The 24336-nt window shown below is 46.6% G+C and overlaps 1 protein-coding gene across 1 annotated transcript in view; it reads right to left on the reverse strand.

Moving 5' to 3' along the window:
• Window positions 1–24336, reverse strand: part of slc4a3 (solute carrier family 4 member 3) — an 81451-nt gene that overhangs the window by 26708 nt on the left and 30407 nt on the right. Inside the window, exons 3-7 of the mRNA XM_063213470.1 lie at window positions 23946–24196; window positions 20766–20983; window positions 16608–16918; window positions 3214–3359; window positions 1186–1366 (exon numbers count right to left, since the gene is read on the reverse strand). Of these exons, the coding sequence (XP_063069540.1) occupies window positions 1186–1366; window positions 3214–3359; window positions 16608–16918; window positions 20766–20983; window positions 23946–24196 (1107 nt within the window). The remainder of the gene's footprint in view (window positions 1–1185; window positions 1367–3213; window positions 3360–16607; window positions 16919–20765; window positions 20984–23945; window positions 24197–24336) is intronic.

A 24336-nucleotide genomic window follows, 5' to 3' on the forward strand; every position in this document is an offset into this window, starting at 1 on the left:
AAAATATGATTTCTAAATGTATCTCCTAACGTAATGTGATGTAAAGCAATGTGATGTAAAGCAATGTAACATCAGCGCTGGGCTTGTTACAATGCGCTGACACTGCAATAGCAATGGCGCCACATCATGACTGCGATCCACACCATGCGTGAGCAACACATCATAAAACATCAGTGCTGTATGTGAGCAAAACATCATCTACGCATCATCATCATCAATGCTGGGCCACAGTAGAACATGCTGACTCTGCATCAGTGGTTACATCCCATTGGTCCGACAGCCCATTAGTCCGACCACATACGTTAAAACTATGCCCAAACCTAAACAATTCCTAACCCTAACCGTTATTAAAGGTATGTTCTATCAGTATACAATTAATTTTGCTTCATAAGTTTGTAAATATTCACTTTTGAGTTTACTGAAAAGTAAGACCTATGCCCCAAACTAAACAATTCCTAACCCTAACCGTCAGTAAAGGCATGTTTTTGTCTGAAAATACATGCCCATGTGTAGCCTAGCCTACTAGCCTACTAGCCTAGCGAGCTAAACCCATACAGCTGAAAGCAAATTCAATTTGCGGCCTCTAGGGGCGTCTAGATTTCTAGGCTAGGTACTAGCCTAACACAGTACCTGCGTGATGCTCCTGTATGGCTTATTGTCTGACTTATGGGCTGTCTTGCTAATGGGTTGTCTGACCAATGGGCAGACCCCGCATCTCGGTTTTGGAGCAACATGACTGTTCTGCGCTGCGCATACACTGGACACACTGGAGTCTGCATGTCTTGACCAAATCCATCTTCAAATCTCAGACAATGCATTTCTGTTGCACATTACTACTTAACATCTAAACATGAGAGCGTCTGCTTGTACTATGCTACTGTATGTGCTGACGCTTTGACAGTAATGGCGCTTCATGCATTGCAAAAAACCTGAAAATCTTAGCAAGCTTATTTTTCTAGTTTCAAAGAAAAAGATCTAGTCAATCTTAATTTAAGTAAAATCACCTAATAATTAGCACTTTTGTGCTAATAAAAACATTTTTTTTTTTTGGCTTGTCTTTCATGCACTTGAAAAAAAAAACAGTTTTTTTACAGTTACAGCAAGAAAAAGTATCCATTGGCACTGAAGGACAATTTCATGTTGCACGTCTTTGACCCAGGCCCGTGCGGTCCTCTTTCCACCTACCGTGAGTGATGGTCCTGCGCAGCTCCAGCAGGCTGCGGAAGGTGAGGGAGGCCACGTGGGGCTTGCCCCAGCGGTCCGTCTCCTCCTCCACGTCCTCCTCGAACTTGATCCAGCGCGCCGTCTCCTTCCAGCGCATCTCCTGGTTCTTGTCAATGATCAGCTCGTTAAGCTCCACAAAGACCTGACCGACCCCGCGCATACACATACGTGCACAAACACACACACAGGCGCGCACACACACATGCGCACACACACACACACACACACACACACACACACACACACACACACACACACACACACACACACACACACACACACACACACACTCACAAACACACACACACAACCACAACCGCAAACACACACCAATACACCCACACACACACACACACACATGCATACACACAAATGCACAAACACACACAACCACAACCACACACAGATGCGCGCGCGCACACACACACACACACACACACACACACACACACACACACACACACACACACACACACACACACACACACACAGACACACAGAGAGAGAGAGAGAGAGAGAGAGAGAGAGAGAGAGAGAGAGAGAGAGAGAGAGAGAGAGAGAGAGAGAGAGAGAGAGAGAGAGAGATTTCAGAATGGGACTCCTCATTACGGGGCCATTTGTATGAGGTTTTCATTCACAGCTTTGACAACTCTGACAGCCAATGGTTATCCAGGACCGTCGGGCCAATCTAATCCAACAGGAAGTCATTAGCGTGCTGGCCGCTGCTTACATATCTAAAGCACACAGAGGGAGCAACGAGACAGCCGCGATGACTGATGCAGGAATTATGGGAACATGAGATTGGCAAACACATCATTTCTAAATGGAGGTGCTGCGTGCAGTAGAGCCCAGCTGACAGAGACTACAGCTGCTGTCTGATAGACAGACTCACCATGTCAGCCTTTTTTTGACCTCACTCACCCTTAATTATGTGTGTGTGAAATATATATATATATATATATATATATATATATACTGTATATATACATAGAGATAGAGAGAGAGACTATTATATAGATATATAGAGAGAGACTATTATGTATATACTGTATATATGAATGTGTGTACTACTGTGTGTGTGTGTGTGTGTGTGTGTGTGTGTGTGTGTGTGTGTGTGTGTGTGTGTGTGTGTGTGTGTGTGTGTGTGTGTGTGTGTGTGTGTGTGTGTGTGTGTGTGTGTGTGTGTGTGTGTGTGTGTGTGTGTGCGCGTGCGTGTACAATATATACACATGAATAATACCTGCATGTGTGTGCTATTATGACCTGCTGGGAATAGAAAAAGAGCAAAGTGAAAAATCCTCTCACATCTCATAAGCTCCATGAATACCTCTATTGGCAATACCTCATCGCAAATATTGGTGCTGTATTGGCACATACTGATGCTGGATTAACTGAAACTGTGAACTATGAAGTTCTCTCCAAAACACAGCGAGAGGAACGCAAACATCTGTGAGGTCAAGTTGGCCCTCCATCAGGCCTTGCCGTGGCTCAGACGGTAGGGCACTGCACTGTCACAACGCCGGGGACCCGGGTTCGATTCCGGTTCGAGGTCATTTCCTGATTCTCCCCCATGTCTCTCCCACTCCCCACTCGCTTCCTGTCACCATCTCAAACTGTTCTATCAAATAAAGCCCCCCCCCCATCCCCACCCCGGCACAAAAAAAAATTGGCCTCCATTAGACCGAATCAGGGGTGCATTTCTCGAAGGTGCATTTCTTGCAACCTATGTTAGCTACTTTGTTGGTTTGCAATGTAATTTCCTATTGAGAACTATCCAAGTTGGCTGGCAACTGGCTAACAACTACACTTTCGAGAAACACACCCAAGACCAGGACCACGTTTCTCGAAAGCATTGTTGCTAGTACCCAGTTAGCAACTTACTAAGTTTCCAATGGGAAATTGCATTGCAACTAAGTAAGTTGCTAACTTAGTTAACAATGTTGTTGTTGAGAAATGCACCCCAGGCCAGGCCGGTAGTTGGCCTCTCACCTCATGTGTCTTCTTGTCGGCCGCTTTCTTCCTCTTCTTCAGGCTGGACAGAGGCGGAGAACTGTTGCTGGTGCGTGGCATCTGGCATCTCGAGGACTTCTTGACCAGGTGGCGCCTCACCCCGGGGTTGTCTTCGAATCGATGACCTACAAAAAACACAATAAATAAAAAAATAAAAATAATAAATAAATAAAAATAAACAGCATTGGGGTTGGAGTGTTGGGTTTCCTCATGCTGACAGCACACGCAAGACACAAATGTGGACGGGCCAGAACAATGAGGGGAAATGAGTGAGAAACACAAACAAATCCCCATTGTGATGAATTACATTGTTTGGAATAAGTGCTCCCATTACGCTTCCACATTTACACAGTAATAACAGTAAACAGCAGCTAGCTACTCGCCAGTCTCTGATGGGCGATGTTAGGCAAAGACAGAGTAAGCAAGAGAGAGAGAGAGAATTACTTTGGGTGGTTGAGGCCCGAGGCCACTACGGTCTTGAGATTTTTTTTATTTTTTTTAATCCAAGGAGCCCATGATTTAATACTGTATCATTTCAGGCCACAAAACCAGTGCTTTTATTGAATTGGGGATAATTGAAGGGGTGTGTTCCTGGGGGCCCCTCTCTCTCCTCAGCCTCCCCTCGTGCCAAACTCAAAGAAGCCCCAGATACATGAGAGGAGAAGAGAGGATAGGGGAGGAGAGGAGAGGAGACAGGAGAGGAGAGGAGAGGAGAGGAGAGGAGAGGAGAGGAGAGGAGAGGAGAGGAGAGAAGAGGAGAGGAGAGGAGAGAAGAGGAGAGGAGAGGAGAGGATAGGGGAGGGGAGGAGAGGAGACAGGAGAGGGGAGGAGACAGGAGAGGAGAGGAGAGGAGAGGAGACAGGAGAGGAGAGGAGAGGAGAGGAGAGGAGAGGAGAGGAGACAGGAGAGGAGAGGAGAGGAGAGGAGAGGGGAGGAGATCAAAATATAGGAGAGGAGAGGACAAAAGTCATGAAAATGGACAGAAGAGAGGAGAGGATAGGAGAGGAGAGGAGAGGAGAGGAGAGGAGAGGAGAGGAGAGGAGAGGAGAGGAGAGGAGAGGAGAGGAGAGGGGACAGGAGATGAGAGAAGACGAGAGAGAAGAATATTGAAGAGGAGAGGAGAGGAGAGGAGAGGAGAGGAGAGGAGAGGAGAGGAGAGGAGAGGAGAGGAGAGGAGAGGAGAGAAGAGAAGGAAGATGAGAAAAGAAGCCCTTGCCAGGCAGCTTCAGGCCACAGATGGTTTGTGTTGTCACAGTAGTGCAGGGACATGGGATAAACAAATAAGGAAGAAGGGTGACGGGGGACAAAACGCTTGTCCTGTGGACCCGTGTTCCCTCAGATCTCCCTGACCGCAGGTTTCGTGCTGGCCCTTGTGTACCGGTTCGCCTGCTGAGTCTTTTAGTACAAGCTCAGCTCGTCCCCAGCACCGCGGGTTCTGCTCCCATGATGTAGTCTCTCCTAACTACACAGAGGAGGAGACGACTGTTTGGCTGTACTCTGATTGAGCCTTCCCATCATGCCAGCGGCAACAGCAGCCCTGACGAGGGACAGGCCAGCCAACATTCAGCTCCGAGCTCTGAGCGCCGAGCGAGACCCAAGAAAGACCCAGGCAAAAAATAAAAAAGTCGAGCCCATAACAGCAAATTAAATTTGCTGAAGTATTGGTTTTTGAAGGGCCCGAGCAATCCCTCATTCGACATAATTACAGAAGTGGCAACAGCAGGTCATTGACAGAACAACATGGCCCTCTCTTCCAAAAAAGCACACACTGCTGCGTGCGTGTGTGTGCCCCGTGTGAACAAGTTCAAACGTGTCAATGTGTTTTAAAACAAAACAAAGGGGGAGTGTGCTTTTGTGTGTAATGGTATCCGCCTTGTGGTTTTGACATACTTGTCATAGTTCAGACACGTAACCTACAGGACGACCTTCATACCCTCGTGAGACCCCGCAAGAGGCTGTAATTTCCACAGGGAGCGAGTGGGTGCCTCAGAGAGAGCGATAAAAAGTAGAAAGAGGGCAACGGGTCTCTGGGGTAAAGCCCTCATTATAATTTACGCTTTCAAAAAAAAAAGTGCTCTGGCTCAAGGTAAAACTTCCAAGCACTATCCAAACAGACAGCCTCCTCCTTAGGCGAACGCTCAAATGGCCCTTCCCATGATAGGGAGGCAAAACGTTCTCTACGGGTATGTGCGCCATTGAAAGCAAAGCCTGTTGAGGCCCAAAACGCCTGTTTCGTAACCTTCACACAGCCCCTCAATAGCTTTCAAAGGCAATGTTGGTCTGGTTTCTGGCTCATCAACAGTTGTCAATGCCAAACGTTAACGCTTGGCTGAGTCGGCAGCGAGGTCCAGGGCCCAGGGTCCATTGATGGGGCCATTGGGTCGATATCACTATCCTACAGAGATACAATGTCTCCACATAGTTGCCTGGTCAACTTAGTTCAATTACATGTACATCAAAAAACATAGGAGGAGCACTAACAGTATGAATAGCTAGAATTTTAGGTAACACTTTCCATGACACTGCTATTTGTACGACGTTATAAATGCATGCATAACACGTTATAATGCATTCATTAAGCTTTACATATTGACAGTGATGGGCCCATTGGGTCGATATATGAACTGAGCACCACGGTAACATCATCCTGGGGCCTGAGCGCAAACTTTTGATTGTCATATCGCTGAGCTAGGCACAGTAGGAGAGGAGAGGCCTGGCTTTAATTAGCTTGTGACTCTCTATGAGATCAATGCTGCCACTCGATTCAAAAATGACACTAATCAATCATATTTACCTCAGGCTCATCCACACACAAAAAAGGGTGGCAAATGACATACAATGTCATAATGACGCTCATTTAAAACCACAAAATATGTCATGGGTGAGATTCCTATTCAAATGATGAATGAATGAGTGTCAGCAGTTAACCTCAAACTTGTGCAAAGTTTGGCAGTTTATTGTTGATGGTTACTGTCGTTACTGTCACATAAAATCAAAATGACCAAATATCAGCCTTCGGGAATCCCAATATGGAATAAGATTTCCAGTGTCAGTGATTGTGTGATTCAGAGGTAAAGGCTAATTTCGAGGTGATGCCTTATGACCCCTAATGCCGTAATACAATCTGAGGCACGCTGTACAGTAATAGTCATTGAATGGTCAATTACCATAGTGCTATTCTACTATGACATAACACAGGGCCTTTAGTAATGCACTACGACTCAGTCATTGCCATTCTGGTAACAACAAATTCATAACACTGTGTTTTAACGGCTTAAAGTGAGGTGTACCTATTAGCTCCTTGGGTTTATCTCTTATCTCTTGGGGTTCATCATCCTCCTCTGCTGGGGATCCAAGTTGTGTATGGATGGACTCCAGCAAGTCATAGTCGTCAAAGTCCAATACAAACTCTTCAAAGTCCTCAAAGGCCTCCAGAGAGAAGAGGACTCCGTGGTGCGCCTCGTCGTTGGCATTGTGCTGGTGGGACGGCGTGGCGCTGGAGGAGCCTCGCTGGATCCTTGGCTGGTGGTGGTGGTGCGGCTGCTGCGGCTGCTGCTGCTTTGCCTCTTTGTCTGTCATCTTTTTGGCCCGTGCCTCCACCCCTCCCCGCTGATGGTGGGTGCCCTGCTCATCCAGGGTGCGGCTCCCCTCGCCTCGCCTCGCCTCGCCTCGCCTTGCCTCGCCTCGTCAGCTGCCCTCGTCCAGCGTCCCTCACCTCTGCTCGGCCTCGTTGTCAGTAGTCCAGCTGATCCCTCTGGCTATATATCCATACAGAACTTCTCCACACTCCAGAACAGGGTAGAGTATGCCACAAAAAAGTTCAACCAAATGCTTATGGTGCTCTGTTATCAGAGTCCAAAAGAAAAATCCACTGTTGCATCCAAAAAAAAGCCACGTTTCTGCAAGAAAAGCCTGTTCACTTGTAAATGAGCAAGAACCGCTATAAAAACCTAAGGTGTGGAGACCAAAAAATACAGAAACTAGAGAAGATCAGCTTTCAAAATAAAGGAAAACAAGAGATGTGTTTGCTTGTCCAACAAAACTATTGGTCCACAGACAAAAACAACCACAGCAGTGGACTGATGTGAAGTCGCCTCAGAAAAGCCGCACTACTATGGGGGTGAGGGCCTGGGGCTGTTCCAGTGTAGTGCAGCCACCTCAAACTGGGAGATGGCGCAGTCGGAAAAGGGAACTGTGGATAGGAATGTGTTTGTTTTTTCCCTCTCTCTCTCTCTCTCTCTCTCTCTCTCTATCTCTCTGTCTGCATACAAACTCACTTGTGGAATGGCGTTGGTTGATTCCGTGACGTTGACAATTGATTTGGTGGCTGGATGCATCAGGAGGGGGGGGGGGGGGGGGGACGGGTCAACAACCCCTCCCCAACCAACATGTGGCCTCCACTGTCCAACCCCTAGTAGCCAGCCACTATCTCCCCTGCCAGCGATGGCGAGGAGGGCCTCCTGTCGTTTCTACAGCCAGACTGCCATCGTTGCACAGCGAGCAGCACCACGCCGATGAGTCACACGCTTGGAGAAGCAGCAGCAGCAGCAGCAGCAGCAACACCCCCTGTCTCGGCTCAGGAGGGCTAGCCAGCCAGTCGCCTCAAATCCAGGAATATCATGGGCCCCTCTCCTGCTCTCTGCATCCGCACATCCAAATGCTGCAGGGTAGGGAGGCGAAAGCGAAAGCTAGGCCCCGGAGTGAACCTGGCACCCACCCGCCTAAATCACCCATCCCCACCACCCCCCTCCCAAAAAAAATCCTCCTGGCCAGAAATGCTGACGAGACGCACGGCAGGAGAGGAGAGGTAGGCGAGTGGAGTCGAGCCGAGTCACGCCGCCGTCTCGGCATCACACTTAGTCAAAGTGGGCTCCAGATGCACAACAACATGGAGCTTGGCTGGCGATAGGCTGCACTCACTGTCTCTAGATCAACCACGTCGCTATGGTAACCATGATTGCTACTGGAGCACTGGCGCGCTCCGTTCCACTCGCCTCGGTCAGTCGCTCGCTCGCTCGCTCGCACGCACGCTAGCTCCCTCTCTCGCTCGCTCGCACGTTCAGCTGGTACCTGCACAGTAGCCACCGCGCTGAGCAGTGCTAAGCAGAGCCTCTTCAGGCCACACAGGGAGAGAGGAGCTGCTGAGAGAGAGAGAGAGAGAGAGAGAGAGAGAGAGAGAGAGAGAGGGTACCGACGCGACGCCTCAGGCACAGATATGCAGAGCTCTGATCATTTATAATGCCATCAGACACCATCAGCGTAGAGCATTAAATTCCCTCTCACATTTAATCTCTTTCTCTCTGTCTGAAAAATTGTATGTGCACTAAAAAGAATGCATGCAAACATAAATAGTTATGAATGTATAGGAAATTAGATTGCTGTATTGCAAACACGGTATGTACGAATGTGTATTTGACATATGGATCTGAGGTTGCTAAAAGGGAGTTGAAGGAATTGTACCTGCATAATGCTCCAACAACTGAAACATTTTCAGTATGGCAGTTCCGTAGCCCCTTAATGCACGCCGTACCTCCAGTGGCACGCTGTAATAGTCATTGAAATGTAACTATCTAGCACTACAATACTATGACACAACACAGGCCCTTTAGTAATGCACCACGCCATACTGGTAAAAACAAATGTATAAAGCCGTGTCTTAAAGGGGTATGCCACTATTTTGGGGCTTAATACAGTTAAAATCGTTGACTGGGGTTTATAAAGGTGGTAAAGTGTCTTATTTTTCATGTGAAGCATTGTCTTGCTTTAAGACAAGTTAAAAGAGGGAGTATGTCGCTAAGCTAGTGAAAGTCAATGCATCCATGTGGCATTGCTACATGCTACACGGATCCATTGACTTTCACTAGCTTAGCGACATGCTCCCTCTTTTAACTTGTCTTAAAACAAGACAACGGCTTACATGAAAAATAAGACACTTTACCACCTTTATAAACCCCAGCCAACGATTTTAACTGTATTAAGCTCCAAAATAGTGGCACACCCCTTTAATGGGTTAAAGGTGCACTATGTAGTATGGTTGCCAAAGTAGGTATCGAAACTATGCTGCTCATTGAAAATGAGTGAGTATTTAATTTGTGAATGGGCTGCATGAACTCCTCATTTACTACGTGTTCACACACCACCCCAATAAAAACCACAAACAGATGACCACGGCATCGATTACAAATGTGTGCAAGTGTTAGTTAGGAGGACGGATGGAGGGACGGACGACACCAAGTCAGTCACAGTCACAGCCCACAACCCCACACCACATCCACTGATCCATGACCCGGAGTGGAGTCAGTGGGGCGGAAGGCAAGCAAGAGGGGAAGTATGGGGAGGGGAGTGGAGGAGGTTTAGGCGGATGTGAGCACGGGCAAAATAGCCTTCCTGCCTGCCATCACCGCATGACCGAAATTCAATCTTTTTGTTCCAGTGCAAGGTCCCAGTTTCCGATTCCATCTGGCCCGGGCAGTCGATGGAGGCCCTGTGCTCTTAAAAGCAGGAAGGGCCACGAGCGGGGTCGCTGGCCGCGATAATCGATCCGTCCGAGCTACTGTGTTAATTACAGCCCCAGGCCCAGCCAGAGAGAGAGAGAGAGAGAGAGAGAGAGAGAGAGAGAGAGAGAGAGAGAGAGAGAGAGAGAGAGAGAGCAATGACTTATGGGATAGTAAAGGACAGGCCCATCCACTGAGCACTGAACAGAGTGAGAGAGAGAGAGAGAGAGAGAGAGAGAGAGAGAGAGAGAGAGAGAGAGAGAGAGAGAGAGAGCGATGGGGGATAGGAGAGGAGTGTGGAAGGGAAACGGGGCAGCATACATGCTGCATTCACAACTCACTCTCACAATTAATTTTTTTGGTACAGTTGGCCAAGTACAGATGCGCGTTACACAATGTCTTACAACACTATGAGGAGAGAGGCTGATGTCATACCCCAACACACACACACACACAGACAGTTACATTTGTGAAAGTCAGTAAGATCGATCGATATGAGGGCAACCATCATTTTGCCCTACACTCCAAGTAGTACATACCTGTACTCTGGCATGCATGGGCCACTTTCACAGTATATAATTGATCTAGAGTGAGTGATGAGGGTTTAGACTGAGGAGGGAGCTGAGCATAATGGACTCCAGCGAGCGTGTCATCGGACATCTGGTACCAGTGGAGCACATTAGGTTACCACAGTACATTTTTTGGTAACACTTTATAATAATGAAGGCATAAAAGGCATTGTAAAAACTTAGCTAATAAGTAGCTAATTTAAAAATTGCTGAAAATTTAGTGGGAAATATGTAAATATTTTATAGGTAGGCTACTTTTTTATCGAACATTTGCAATGTTTTTGTAAATTGATTTAAAATACTCTGTTAAAAGGTTTGTAAAATCTTGAACACATCATTTTTAGATATTTTATAAAGCATTAATAAAGCTTAGTAAAAACATTTGTTTATGTTTTGTTCACCATTAGATAGTCTTTATAATGCTTTTTAAGCATCAATTATTATAAAGTGTTACATATTTTTCAGTGTTCATTCAACACTTTGTGGAGTGGAATTCTCAAAGTGTAATTTACTCAAGGTGTTATTTATTTCACTCCAGCATGCCCTCAGACATCAGGTGTGTTACAGGAGTCGATTAGGTGACCACAGCAACGTTCTGCAGTGTAAATTCAACACTTAAGAGAGTCGATATCAACACTCAATGTGTGATTTACTTTACCCCAGTTTGTGTGGCATCAGACATCTGGCTAGCCAGACCGCGCCGTCCTAGTGACACAAACCCTTCAGCGTTGCTTCTAGTCAGGCCAGGAGCAATGCAAATATCGTTTCTGAGCTCCAGAAAAATCGGGAGCTCCTCCAACTTTGTCGGGAAGCAAACAACCAGTAGCCAACCAAGGGAGGCAGGTCAACCAATGCCGTTTGGGAAAGGATCGTTGTTATGCTCTTGGTCAGACCAAGTCTCAAAGAAGATTTGAAAGTCTATGATAATCAGGCTAACATCTGGTGCCAGATGGGGTAGAATAGGACTACTACAGTACATTTTGCAGTGTTACTTTGACACTTAAAGGGTCAATGTCAACATTTCTGTTGCCATTTACTTTATCTCAGTTTGTGTGCCATCAGACAGCTGGTGCCAGATGGGGTAGATTATGAGACTACTATAGTAACATTTTGCAGTGTTACTTTGGCACTTAAAGGGTCAATGGCAACACTGCTGGTGTAATTTACCTTCCTGCAGCGTGTAGTGTCACCGTGCATCTGGCGCCAGAGGAGTAGATTAGGTGTCTCTGACTGCCGGCGAAGGGCAGTAAAGGGCCAAGCATGCGAAATTAGTTTTACGATGTCTCAATTTAACATCTCTCTTTCTCTCTGTCGCTCTCTCTCTCTGTCTCTGTCTCTCTCTGTCTCTCTCTCTCTCTCTCTCTCTCTCTCTCTCTCTCTCTCTCTCTCTCTCTCTCTCACACACACACACACACACACAGACACAGACACAGACACACACCCTCACACACACACAGACACAGACACAGACACACAGACACACACACACACACACACACACACACACACACACACACACACACACACACACACACACACACACACACACACACACACACACACACACACACACACACACACACACACAATCACTCCCTGGTCAGTAGTCCACACTGAGCCTCCATCTTGTGTGAATTACTGTATAGCAGCTTCAGATTGGGTCCTTCTCTCCTCACCACACCACACCACACCACGCCACGCCACGCCACGCCACGCCACGCCACGCCACGCCACGCCACGCCACGCCACACCACACCACACCACGCCACGCCACGCCACGCCACGCCACGCCACGCCACGCCACGCCACGCCACGCCACGCCACGCCACGCCACACCACACCACACCACACCACACCATACCACACCACAACACGACCAAAGCCATGACAACTAGAGATGCACCGGATCCTGATTTTTAGGATCCTGCCGGATACCGGATCCACTGCTTAAGATCATGCCGGATCCCGGATCCTACGAAAGGGTTGAAACACATAGCCTACTCGCACACGTGGGCCCTTTTTTATTACGTTGGCTCAAACTATTTTTTAGACTCATTGGCTTACTGCCGCACTGCCTGCACTGGCCGGTTCCAAAGGTCTTTCACTCCATGCAGCAATTGGGGTTGTGAAAGACTGACTGAAAAACAGAGATGCACCAGATCCTGATTTTTAGGTAAATGACGGATACCGGATCCACTGCTTAAGATCCTGCCGGATCCGGATCCTGTGAAAAACCCTATTATCCTGCCGGATCCGGAACCGGATCTTGGATCCTGTGCATCTCTAATGACAACACATGCTTATCAAATTAAAACATCTGCGTCACTTTCTCTTGATCAGCTATCCAGATGTCTCTATCCATCCATCGGAACAGAAGAGCAAGAAGAAGTCAGATCACAGGCCTGATTTCCCGCAGGTAAACGCTTCGCAGTATACATGCGTACGTATATTTCAGGAGAAAGGGAAGGGAAGGGGAGGGAAGGGAAGGGGAGCAAGCGAACGCTTTCCCAGACCAGACCTGGGCTGCCTGCAACACAGCAGGACGGGACCATATGGCCGGCTCTAATGCAGAGAGTTGTTTGGGACTGTTCCCATGGCAGACATGCCACCACAAATCTCACAGAGCGCGCTCAGCTCACAACAGCTGGGAGGCCAAGTGGAGGAGCATGGGATCAGACTGGACTGCCCGCCGATCACCCCCCCCGTACTTCCTCATCCCACCCCAACCTCCTCCACCTCTACCTCTCCCCTCTCCTTCCCTTCTAACCACCCTAAACTCTTCTTTCCGCCGTCCCCCCTCTTCTTTTGTCCACTCCTTAACTACAAGTGGAGGAGCATAGGACCCCCCCACCTCTGCCCCCCTTTCTTTAACAAGTGAAGGAGCATAGTATCTGGCTCCAACACCCCCCCCCCCCCCCCCCCCCGCGACACACACACACACACACACATAAACCCCACCTCATTCTCTTCTCCTCTTCCATCCTCCACCATCCCTATTCCAGGACCGTGGCATTAGACCTACTCCCTACCCTCCAACCCCATCCCCTTCCAAACCCTCCACCCTCAGCCACCCCCTCTTCCAATCTTCCTCCACCACAGCTACACCCCCCCCCCCCCCCCCCCCCCCCCCCACCACCACCACCACCACCCCCCGCCTCCCCTTTAACATCAGGGATGCTGACAAAGGCTTTGCAGCGAAGTCTCTGGTAAAGACAGGCATGGGGCCTGCTCTCCGCATGCTGGGGACGGGGGCGGAATATGTGGCATTTAATGCATAGCAGCGGTTTATCATGGTGCTTATAATCCTCAAGCCCATCTGATGATGAAGACGATACATCACATTTGGCTATTCCCATTTGGGTCCCCCCGAACCAGCACGCCTTTTAAAGCTCCAGGGGTCAGTGACAGGGTCCTCTGATTATACCCTAGTATCGCAGAGCATTTCATTACTTGAGCACCACAGCATTTGAGGTTTGTTTAGCTATTCCGGGGCCCTTCCAAATGAGACTGCTTTATTGCAAGCGATTCACTTGGAGGGGAAAAAATAACCGAAAGTCCGATTGCAATATGAATGCAGGGTTGGGGGTGGGGTGGGGTGGAGGGGGGCGCCGGTGACCCAAACCGCAACTCCTCCGAAAAATCTCAGCGTTTTGTTTACTGGGGTTTAACGAGGCTGGGATGAGTTCGAGGGCCCCCGCCTGACGGGTCGGTCGATGCCAAAAAGATGAGGCTGCACTTACTCCAGCCGCCACAACACATGCGACGGACTACGTGCCCACAGACCGCAAAAAGCCGCCCTCTCCTCCTCTGTTTCTCCAGTAAAACCAAAATGGCTGCCAACGCGGCCCCAAAACTTAACAAACAAATAGCCAGCGTGTCTTTGCCTCGCCACTCCGTCCGTAATGAGTCTCTCTCTCTATTTCTCTCTCTCTCTCTTCCTCTCTCTCGCTCTCCCTCTCTCCCACTCTCTCTCTCACTCTAGCATGGCCTGATGTGCAGTGGTGGACAAGTAAAAGTAAAAGTACTTTTGTGGTGTAATTACAGCTGTAGCATGTGATATTACATAGCTGTTACACCATTTACTCCATTGTAACTACCTATTGAGATAGACTGTTATTACTGAAAGACAATAAAAACCTAACAAGGACCCACCACAAACTCAATCCAATTTATGCAGAATCAGCTTATCGTAAGACAAGTACATTGGTCTATTTTTTACTCAGATAAGTTACCTGTGTTGGACAGAAACCGTGTCTCTTTTTTTTTACTTTTTACTTTTACTTTGTCCACCACTGCTGATGTGATGTGTCTCCCAGTTTCACCCTTCCAAGAATCGAGGCTGCATGACATGACAAAAAGAGATCCCCTGGGGCCGGAGATGAGACCCCAAAACTTTCTAGCGTGGCTGTCCCGCCATCTCATCCTCCCATCGGCCACATTCCGACACAACAAAAAATTGAGGATAAGATTAAGAGCAGATTAAAGTTTTAATACTCTTGGCACACACTCCGCTAATCCTCACAACCACACGGCTTCCTCAGACCACAATGATGACTCTGTCAGAGGAGAGGCAGTAGCCTTTTTCGGGGCTAGACGCTAAGTGAACTTGAAAACACAGGAACCAGCATGCTGACCGCACATTAATACGGGCCCTCGAATCGGAGGAGCAGGGGGAACCGAGTTTTCTTGGACGACGTGAAATTCATAATAACAACCACTGCTGAACTGAATGAAGAGGTGCAAGTCAGGATCACTAGGCAAGGCAACCCATGAGGTTAAGGGTAAGGGTGATTCTAGGGTGATTCTAAGTGCTCAGCAAGGGCTAGGGGGCTTGTAAGGACACTATTCATACTATTTATTTACACTAAAATACATTTTCAAAATCTTGTATATGGCCAAAACCTCTTAACAGGTAGAGTGGAGTGAGATAAACTGATGTAGGGAAGATCCTCTAGCTATATTGTATTTGTATAGTGTCTGTGAGTATTCATAATTATTTCATTGGGCCAAAAATGTCTGGCCAAAGCTCTAAGGCAGGGACAGACTGATGACTGGATGTCTTTTAATTTGCATTGTGTAGTGTCTGTGAGCCTAGGGACAACACTTCTCTGGCTTAACCCCTTAAAAATGCAGGAGGGCAATGGGGAGGCAAGAGAGGACTTTTATTTTGTATTGTATCATCTGAGTCCTTTTTCCCTTTGACCCTCCTGCCCCCTACTGGCCTGGGTTGGCCCACTCACTCTTCCTGTCACCCCTACTATACAGTAGGCTATTCCAGTGTTTCTCAACCTTTTTTTAGGCGAGGCACCCTTTCAATTCATGAAAAATGTCAAGGCACCCCAGACCAACAAGCCGTAACATGGCATCGCATCCGATACCACAAAAGCTTAGAAAAGTAACACATTTGGAGACGTCACATGACCTAGGTTCGAAGTTGCAGCTGACTGGGGCGACCTATATTTACTTTATTGTGCATAAATGGCAGATGAAAGATTCCACTGACTAGCATTAACTTATCAATATAGACAAATATGTATTATATTACATAATTTATTTATCAGCCAAGTTTCCGCGGCACCCCTGAGGGGGGCCCGCAGCACCCCAGGGTGCCCCGGCACCCCTGTTGAGAAACACTGGGCTATTCACTCCTCGTATCCACATCTACTGTAGGCTACCCACTCTTCATATCACCATAACAGGTTATTCACTATTCTTATAATGGTCCCCTGATATTAGTCTACTCACTCTTCATATAATAGTCCCCTGCTATTAGTGTACCTACTCTCTCGACATCTACCATAGACTACTCACTCTTCATAACAACATCTACTCTAGGCCACTCAGTCTTCATAATCAGCCCTCCTGTGCATGCAAATCAGGATATTTTTGGGAAAATACCAATACGGAAAATACCAAGTGTCAGAAATAGGGAGTTTCCCGGGGAAAACGAGCGGGTTGACCGGTATGCTCTTCATGTAGACTACTCACTCTTCATATTGACATCTACTATAGTCTACTACTCACTCTTCATATTATCCATACTATACAGTTGTCCCCTACAGTAGGCAACTCACTCTTCATGTCGTCCATACTATACAGTAGTCCCCTACAATAGGCTACTCACTCTCTTTTTTTAAAAATATATTTGTAGGGCTTTTTTGCCTTGTGGCAGTGGAGGAGAGACAGGAAATGAGTGGGGGGAGAGAGAGACAGGGGAGGATCGGCAAATGACCCGGGTCAGAATCGGCCCTATCGTTAGGGCCTGGCTACTCACTCTTCATGTCGTCCATACTACACAGTAGCTACTCACTCTTCATGTCGTCCAGGTCGGCACTGGCCAGCATCTGGGCCTCGGCCTCGTCGGTGGGCACCTTCTGGTAGACGGCCGTCTCCATGGCGGTCATGCTGCCGATGCAGATGCGCTCGCGCAGGTCGTAGCTGGTGCGCTGGGCGCCCTGCAGGCGGTGGTGCAGCGGCTTCCTGCGGAACCAGCCGCGCGTGCTCACACCACCACCACCACCACCACCACCACCACCACCGCCACCGCCATGGCCGCCGCTGCTGCTACTGCTGCCGATGCTACTGCTGCTGGACGCGGCCGGCTCTGGGGATGGAGTGAACCTGGAGATGGGCAGGCAAAGAGGAGCAGAGATTATAATTATATTTAGGGCTATATCGAACCGATTATATCGAACCGAGAAATCGCGACACGCACAGTCACAATACTGTATCGCGCAGTATCATGCCTTTTCAAAGTTCTGTTACCCTTCAAGTCCAGAAAACAACCACATGATATGATGTGATACTATCATTATTATTTTTCAACTGAAAAAAATGATTTGTAGCGTCTTGTAATCTATTCTACATTTAAATGATTATCAAAAAGATCCCTTATTTAAAAAAAAAAACGTGAGGTATACGGAACCGTAGGTCAAAAAATTGTGATATAAGCCGAATCATGAGTTGAGTGTATTGTTACAGCCCTAATTATATTACATTACATGGCATTACATGTTACATACATTACACGGAGTGAACCTGGGGCGAAGGGTGACGGTGCAAAGAGAAGAGATGTGTGACTAGGTGACAGTTTGCAGACAGTTCTGCACACTGCTACAACTTGATGCGTAAAAGTAAGTACAGTACAAGACTCTCGAGATGGAGTGAACCTGAAGTGGACATGCAAAGAGGAGAAGAGATGTGTGACTTTGTAGACAGTGTGACAGTTTGTTTACATGTAAGTACGCTGCATTTAGAAATCTTACAGAGTTATAAAATGTAAACAAAAATGGTGGGACCTCATAGATTCACTCTAGCCAGTCTACTGTATAATGGACCAGGCAACCAGAGTTGTATTAAGTAGAAGTAGAAGTTACAGGTGTAGTTACAACTCTAGCAGTATGATGTTACAATGTTGGAATCAAAGAAAAGGGGGGCGGACCTTGCATCAATTTTTTTCTTTATTTTTCTGTGCACAGACGCGTTTCGGCGTGTGCCTTCCTCAGTGTGCAACTTTTCTTTGATTCTAAGTATTCATTTGGGACAGCACCCTTAAAAGTTATCAAGAAACCTGAGTGAAGCCTGCTACCTACTTGATTTAGTGTTACAATGTTGGAACCATGTAATACCATACCACTAGTATTGTAATTACTTCTGTAACAGCACATGAAGAGTTCAGATGCGAAACCCCCTAAGTGCCTTTTCAGAAAATAATCTTAATTAATTTTTATTTAATACAAAGCTATCAAAGTTGTATATATTTTTTTTATTTGATTTATCTAATATAACTATTTATATGTATTATCAAGTACATGAATGTAAACCAAACCAACAACGGGGTTCTCTAAAAATATAGAAGTGCAGGTCTTCAGAAATGGAGTTAGGGGGTTTTGCATCTGAACTCTTCACATCTACCTCTACTGTATACAGCTCTGCAGGGTAATATCTTTTACAGTGGTACTACCTCTAACTTTTTTAATACATTATATCAAACAGTCAATACCCCTGAACTTGGCTATGCCATGCCCCATAGAATTTACAATTGGAACTGTGAATACAGTTCTATTTATTTATTTATTATTTTTAGTTTTGTCTTCATAAACCTGGTATCTGCAGAGATCTGCACACAAAGCAAATAATTGAACAGAGACAATGAAACATGGTGGTCAAGGTGGTCAAGGTTTCACTGCAGTCCCATTCTCTTTGTTGGTTATTTTCCTTGGTTTGGTCTGGCAACAAAGACTGGTTGAAGTTTATTTAAAGGTGTAGACGTGCACTTAGCACAAATATACCTGACCACTATGTTTTAGTTTGACAGCAAGCATCCCTTAAAACCTGCCTGTGTTCTAGTTACAGACAGGCACTGACTGCACATAATATGGCTGCAAAACAGCCAACGGGTAAGAACTGCAAAGAATATATTTGAAGAAAATTAGCAATGTGTATGTGCAAGGTTTACCGATTAAATATAGGAAAAACAAACATACCCTGCATTTACCCAACAAAAGGTCAGCTATAGCACGTGAGAAAATAAGAATGAAGTAGCATCATTTGTATACAGTGCACTCAAGTTCCATATCTAGAACAATATAATAATATAGAAAGAGAGCATAAAAAGCATACAGTATACAAACTGCAGCGTAGTCAAGGGAGTATTGGTCCTCTTAATATAGCAATTCAGTGCTTGCCTGCCTTTTAATAATATCTAAGCTTAATATTAATGCATAATTTACCAATCAGGTTTCTAGCTTATTATTATATCATTTACCACAATTTCTTTTGAATCCCGCACCACTGGGTATAGTGATTTGTGTTGGTTTTTGTCAACACTATACTGTAATAGCCTATCATAAGGCAGTGGTTCCCAAACGGGGGGTCGAGACCCCTGGGGGGCTTTGCAGAGATACTGCAAGGGGGTCGCAGACAGAATGGACTTTTTATAAAAATGGGGGAAAACACAGGTTAATAGTTACCATAACTCCATAAATTAGTAAAGATCAGCACTGAATTATAAAACCATCTCCTGTAAATATCAAATTAGAATTTAGCAATATTAACGGAAAAATAATGTTTGGAATGTTTAGAATATGGGGGGGCGGGCTCGCGAAAATATTCTTAGGTGCAAAAGGGGGTCCCAGCAGAAAAAGTGTGGGAACATCTGCCATAAGACTTACCGTAATTATCCTCTAAACAGCATTACACTGAGTAAACAGCAGATGGCGCTAGAAGACAGACATCTCACCTCACCCTCTGCTGCGTCAGCAAAACCACATGCCGCTTCCTCACACATTTTAATTCCGCAGCACTACGTCCTATTGTCCTAATTTCCACCATCTTACTCACAGAACGACAAACAAAATCTGTGTGAAAAATGTTTCGTACGAGTTCATCCGGATATGAGGGCAAGCACGTAGTACCTGAACATCACTGTAGGGCGAGCGCAGCTTGCTTCCATGCATTATTCATCGCCTTAACCAATAATTTATACCCTGATTGCCATGTGTTCTTATAAGCCAGATGGGTTTCCAGACAGAGTGCTCACATATATGCTCCTGGGCAATTATCACCATGAAACATCACTTATATCCACACACATACACACAGGCACGCACGCACGCACACACGCACACACGCACGCACGCACGCACGCACGCACACACGCACACACGCACGCATGCACACACACACAGCTTCCTGGCTGTAAACACACAATGTTGCCCCATGTCCTTTCAGGATGTATTAGATTCAAAAATAATATGCCTTCTGGCTGCACAGGCAACGGCCTTCCACAGCCAGACCATAGACAAAGAGATGAAATTATGTTCATTTATTGGCAGTATTTCCTGTATGTTTTGGTCAAGCCCTACTTTTATGTGTCAAATTATAACGTAACAAAAAGGGAGAAATATTTACCAAGAGGGACAGGCGAAACCAAGAGCATTACAAGGACAAAGAGGAGAAAGCAAAACGAAACTGCTGTTGAATCAGATTTAGCCACATCTAATGTCTCATCTCTCCTCTCCCATAATCCAAGTTCCACCTTCCAAGCTACACCAGCATAATATTAGATTGTCAACAGCACATGTTTTTATTTGTATATCTCCTGCATTTATTTGGATGGAGCTTTTTCTGGGCATCGAGGCCAAGCATAACATCCATACCTGCTGGGTGCTTCCCCTTCCCACCTTCCCTTCCTCCTTCTCCTCTACCATAACATTAGATTGTCAGCAGCATATTTCACTTCCAACTTTTATTTTGACAGTTTTGAGCATCGCGTCCAAACTTTACAATCCTACCTGCTAGTTCTTTGTTGCCTTAAAGAAAAGTAAAAACAATGAAACTGCCACAGTGCCACAGTTTCCTCCGCTTTCTTTTTTGATATTTACTTCCCACAAAGACCGTTTGAGCACCTGTGTTGAAGAGTTGGATCCTCGCAGGACTTCCCTTTTCCCTTTTTTCCTGAGCCTACCTGCTAGGTGTTTCATTGTCCTCCTCTTCCTCCTCCTCCTCCCTCCTCTGTTGTCGCCCCTGTTGTGTCTCCTCCTGCGTCTCCTCCTCCGGGTCCTCCTCCTCCTTCTGGCTGGGGCCGGGCCCTTGCTGGGTTCCCTCTGGGGGCCGCTCGCTCTCCATGTGGAAGCTACTGGAGGGCTCTGGATCCACCAAGTCTTCCTCGCTGCCCATGCTAAACTGAGGACACAAAAACACACTCCTCAGTCAGTTTACTCTCACAATAACACTCAAAAACACACTCCTCAGTCAGTTTACTCTCACAATAACACTCAAAAACACACTCCTCAGTCAGTTTACTCTCACAATAACACTCAAAAACGCCCTTCATCATGTCATTATTCATCCCTCATCGTATTTGGACCAGGTCTTCCTCGCTGTCCGTGCTAAACTTGAAAACACAAAAAACACACCTCAGCTAGCCTCACAACAATCAGCCCTCCAGTTCTACCATGGCTGATCTACTACATGGCCAACCCGGGTTCGATTCTCAGCCAGGGTCCTTTGCCAGACCTTCCCCATTTCTCCCTCCCAACTCACTTCCTGTCTCCGCTTCACTGTCCTGTCTGAAAAAAACCAACAAAGGCTTGTAAAGAAATCAGTCTTCCAAGTCGTCAGCCCTCGTCACATTTGGACGAGGCCGGCCCACCTCATTGCCCATTCTAAACTGAGAACAGACCTCGGTCAGTTACTCACACAAGTCAGTCAGTTACTCTCACAACATATTTTATCCTTAAAAAAAAAACACTTCTGGTAGTTACCCTCACAACATTTCCCTCAACGTCAGCCGTCGCCAAACCTATTTGACTCAGGTCCTCTTTGCTGTCCATGCTAAGCTGAGAGAAGGAAACACAGACCTACAGTAAGTTACCCTAACAACAGTGCCATAGCTCACAACGGCAGCCCTAGTCCGATTTGGCCCAGGTCCTCCTCACTGCCCCTGCTAAACTGAGAGCATAAAACACACCTCAGTGACCCTCACAACAATCAGCCCTCCATGTCGTCAGCCCTCGTCACATTTGGACCAGGCCCACCTCATCGCTCATGCTACACTGAGAGCAAAGCAACAACAAAAAACACACACACCTCAGCAGAGGTGGAATGTAGCTAAGTATTTTTACTTCCTTACTGTACTTAAGTATTATTTTTCTGTAATTTGTACTTACTTGAGTAAAAATAAAAATGCAGATTTTTACTTTCACTCAATTGCATTTTTTGACAATTACTTGTACTTTCTACTCCTTACATTTCTAGAAGAGGACTTAGTTACTAGTTACATTTATTACATTTATCCTAGGTCTTCCTGTTGTGTTTCGTGGATATTTGAGCTGCCTCAGCTGCGGGCAGGGAGGTGGGACCAAGCCCCTCTTTCAAACTGACACCCAGACCGAAAAGATACTTTAAAAAACATTAACAGGACTCCATAGTCATGTTCAAATAGAACCGAAAACTGTTGCAATTTTCCAATTAGATCAAACAGGCAGACATACTTGTACTTTTGTACTCAAAAAGTACATTTAAAAGTTAGTACGTTTACTTAAGTACATTTTTGGTGTACAACTTTTACTTTCACTTGAGTTATTTTTTTGCAGGGTACTTCTACTTTTACTTAAGTACACAACCTCAGTACTTCTTCCACCTCTGCACCTCAGTCAGTTACCCTCACAACATTGCTATCTTCACGTCATTCCTCATCCTATTTGATCCAGGTACTCTTCACTTGCCCATGTTAAACTGACAGCAGGAAAACACACACATCAGTTAGGTACCGTATACAAGTTAGTTTCCCCCTGGGGAACAATGAAGTTACTCCACTCTACTCTGCTCTATCATCACAACATTGCTATCCTCGCTTCAGCCCTCGTCAAATTTGACCAAGTTCTCCTTGTCCATGCTAAAGAGAAAACACAAAAACACACACCTGAATCACCCTAACAACATTGCATCTTTATAACGATATCCCTCGTCAAATTTGGCCCAGGTCCGCCTCGACGCTCATACTAAACTGAGAGCACAAGCACAAACCTCAGTTAGTTAACCTCTCGACATTTCCCTCAGTGTCAGCCCTGGTCATATTTGACCCAGTCCTCCTCCCTCGCTGACCATGACAAACTGAGAGGATAAACCGCACACCTCAGTTACCCTCACAACACCACCTACCTTCAGTGTCGTCTGCCCTCGTCATATTTGGCTGAGGTCATGGTATCACTCCCAGCATGCCCCTTCCCTTCCTACTGTAGCCAGTCACTCTATATGCCGGTATCTCTGCCCATCTGAGGGTAAGCTACCTGTTAAACTTACACTCAGCAGATTGCTATCTGGCCAGGGTTCAGCGCTTTGTTGCGGTTCTCGTCTTGCTGTACTGGCAAAAAAGGGAGAAGGCGAGTCTTATAGTCCCCTGACTTGTTCTGTCCATGGCTCAGCAGACACCTTTTTCAACTCGCACAATAAGAACTTGCTTTTTAACTCCTTTGCGCAGAGCCTATTTTATAACCTCACTGTCACCAAAATTGTAATTGTTACTTAAGGCTCTCAGTAATGTCATAATCATGTTGCTATGATGTGGTTGAATATTTTCACCAATACCGGTAAGTCAATAGGCCCATGTGCACAAAGAGGCTACAGAGCCGATTTAACAGATTCAAAATAATGCGATGCCACCAGACAAGAGGATGCCAAACAAATGCAGACATACAGTAGTACAAGTTGAAATGCAATATTTTTCAGCGTTTGAAATAGACAATCTAAGCTTATGGGGGACTGTCTCCTCACATGCATGCCACAACATCTTCACATATAAAACTCAGATGAAGACGCACTGCGTCGAAACGTTAGTCATGCTTGCACCACAATAAAAGAACAGCAAAAAGTATCATGTGTGCTCCAGTCATCCTTAGACCAGTCTCTTTGAAGTGGACCAGCACCAAAAAGGCTAGAGCATAAGTGACCTGCCTTCCCAAATCTTCACATATACCTACAAAGACAGACAGAATCTCTGGGAAAAACTGGTGACAATCACGCCACAGATGCTGGACCTAAACAGATCAATAATCGAAATGCAATATTTACCAGTGTTTGAAATGGAAAAACAGCTTATGAAAAAGTGTGTCCCCGTGTGCGCGGGCCGGCACGGGGGGCCTACCTGTGGCTGATCGTCGGGCGCCTCGGTGGGTGTCACCGCAGCACCCTGTCCCTCCGCGTCGGACTCGGCCTCTTCCTCGTCCACCTCGTGGATGGTGGGCGTCACCTCGGAGGGCGGCATGGAGGTCTTCTTTTTCTTGCGCTTCTTCTTGCGGCGCCGGTCCATGCTGAGCACCCTCTTGCGGAAGCGCTGGGGCGGGGGCAGGTGGGTGGAGAGCGGGTGGTGGGTGTGGTGGAACATGTGCCGGTGGTCTGGGGGGGTGAGGGGGAGAGAGAACCATACAGTACAAACAAGGATGGATTACTGCAAGGGCCTACTGGGCACAGGCCAGGGGCCCATGAGCAAAGGGGGCCCTGATGCCCAAGTCTCCATATTTCAATTCTCACGTTGC

This window comes from Engraulis encrasicolus, chromosome 13 (genome assembly GCF_034702125.1).
Source record: "Engraulis encrasicolus isolate BLACKSEA-1 chromosome 13, IST_EnEncr_1.0, whole genome shotgun sequence".
NCBI classification, from domain to species: Eukaryota; Metazoa; Chordata; class Actinopteri; order Clupeiformes; family Engraulidae; genus Engraulis; species Engraulis encrasicolus.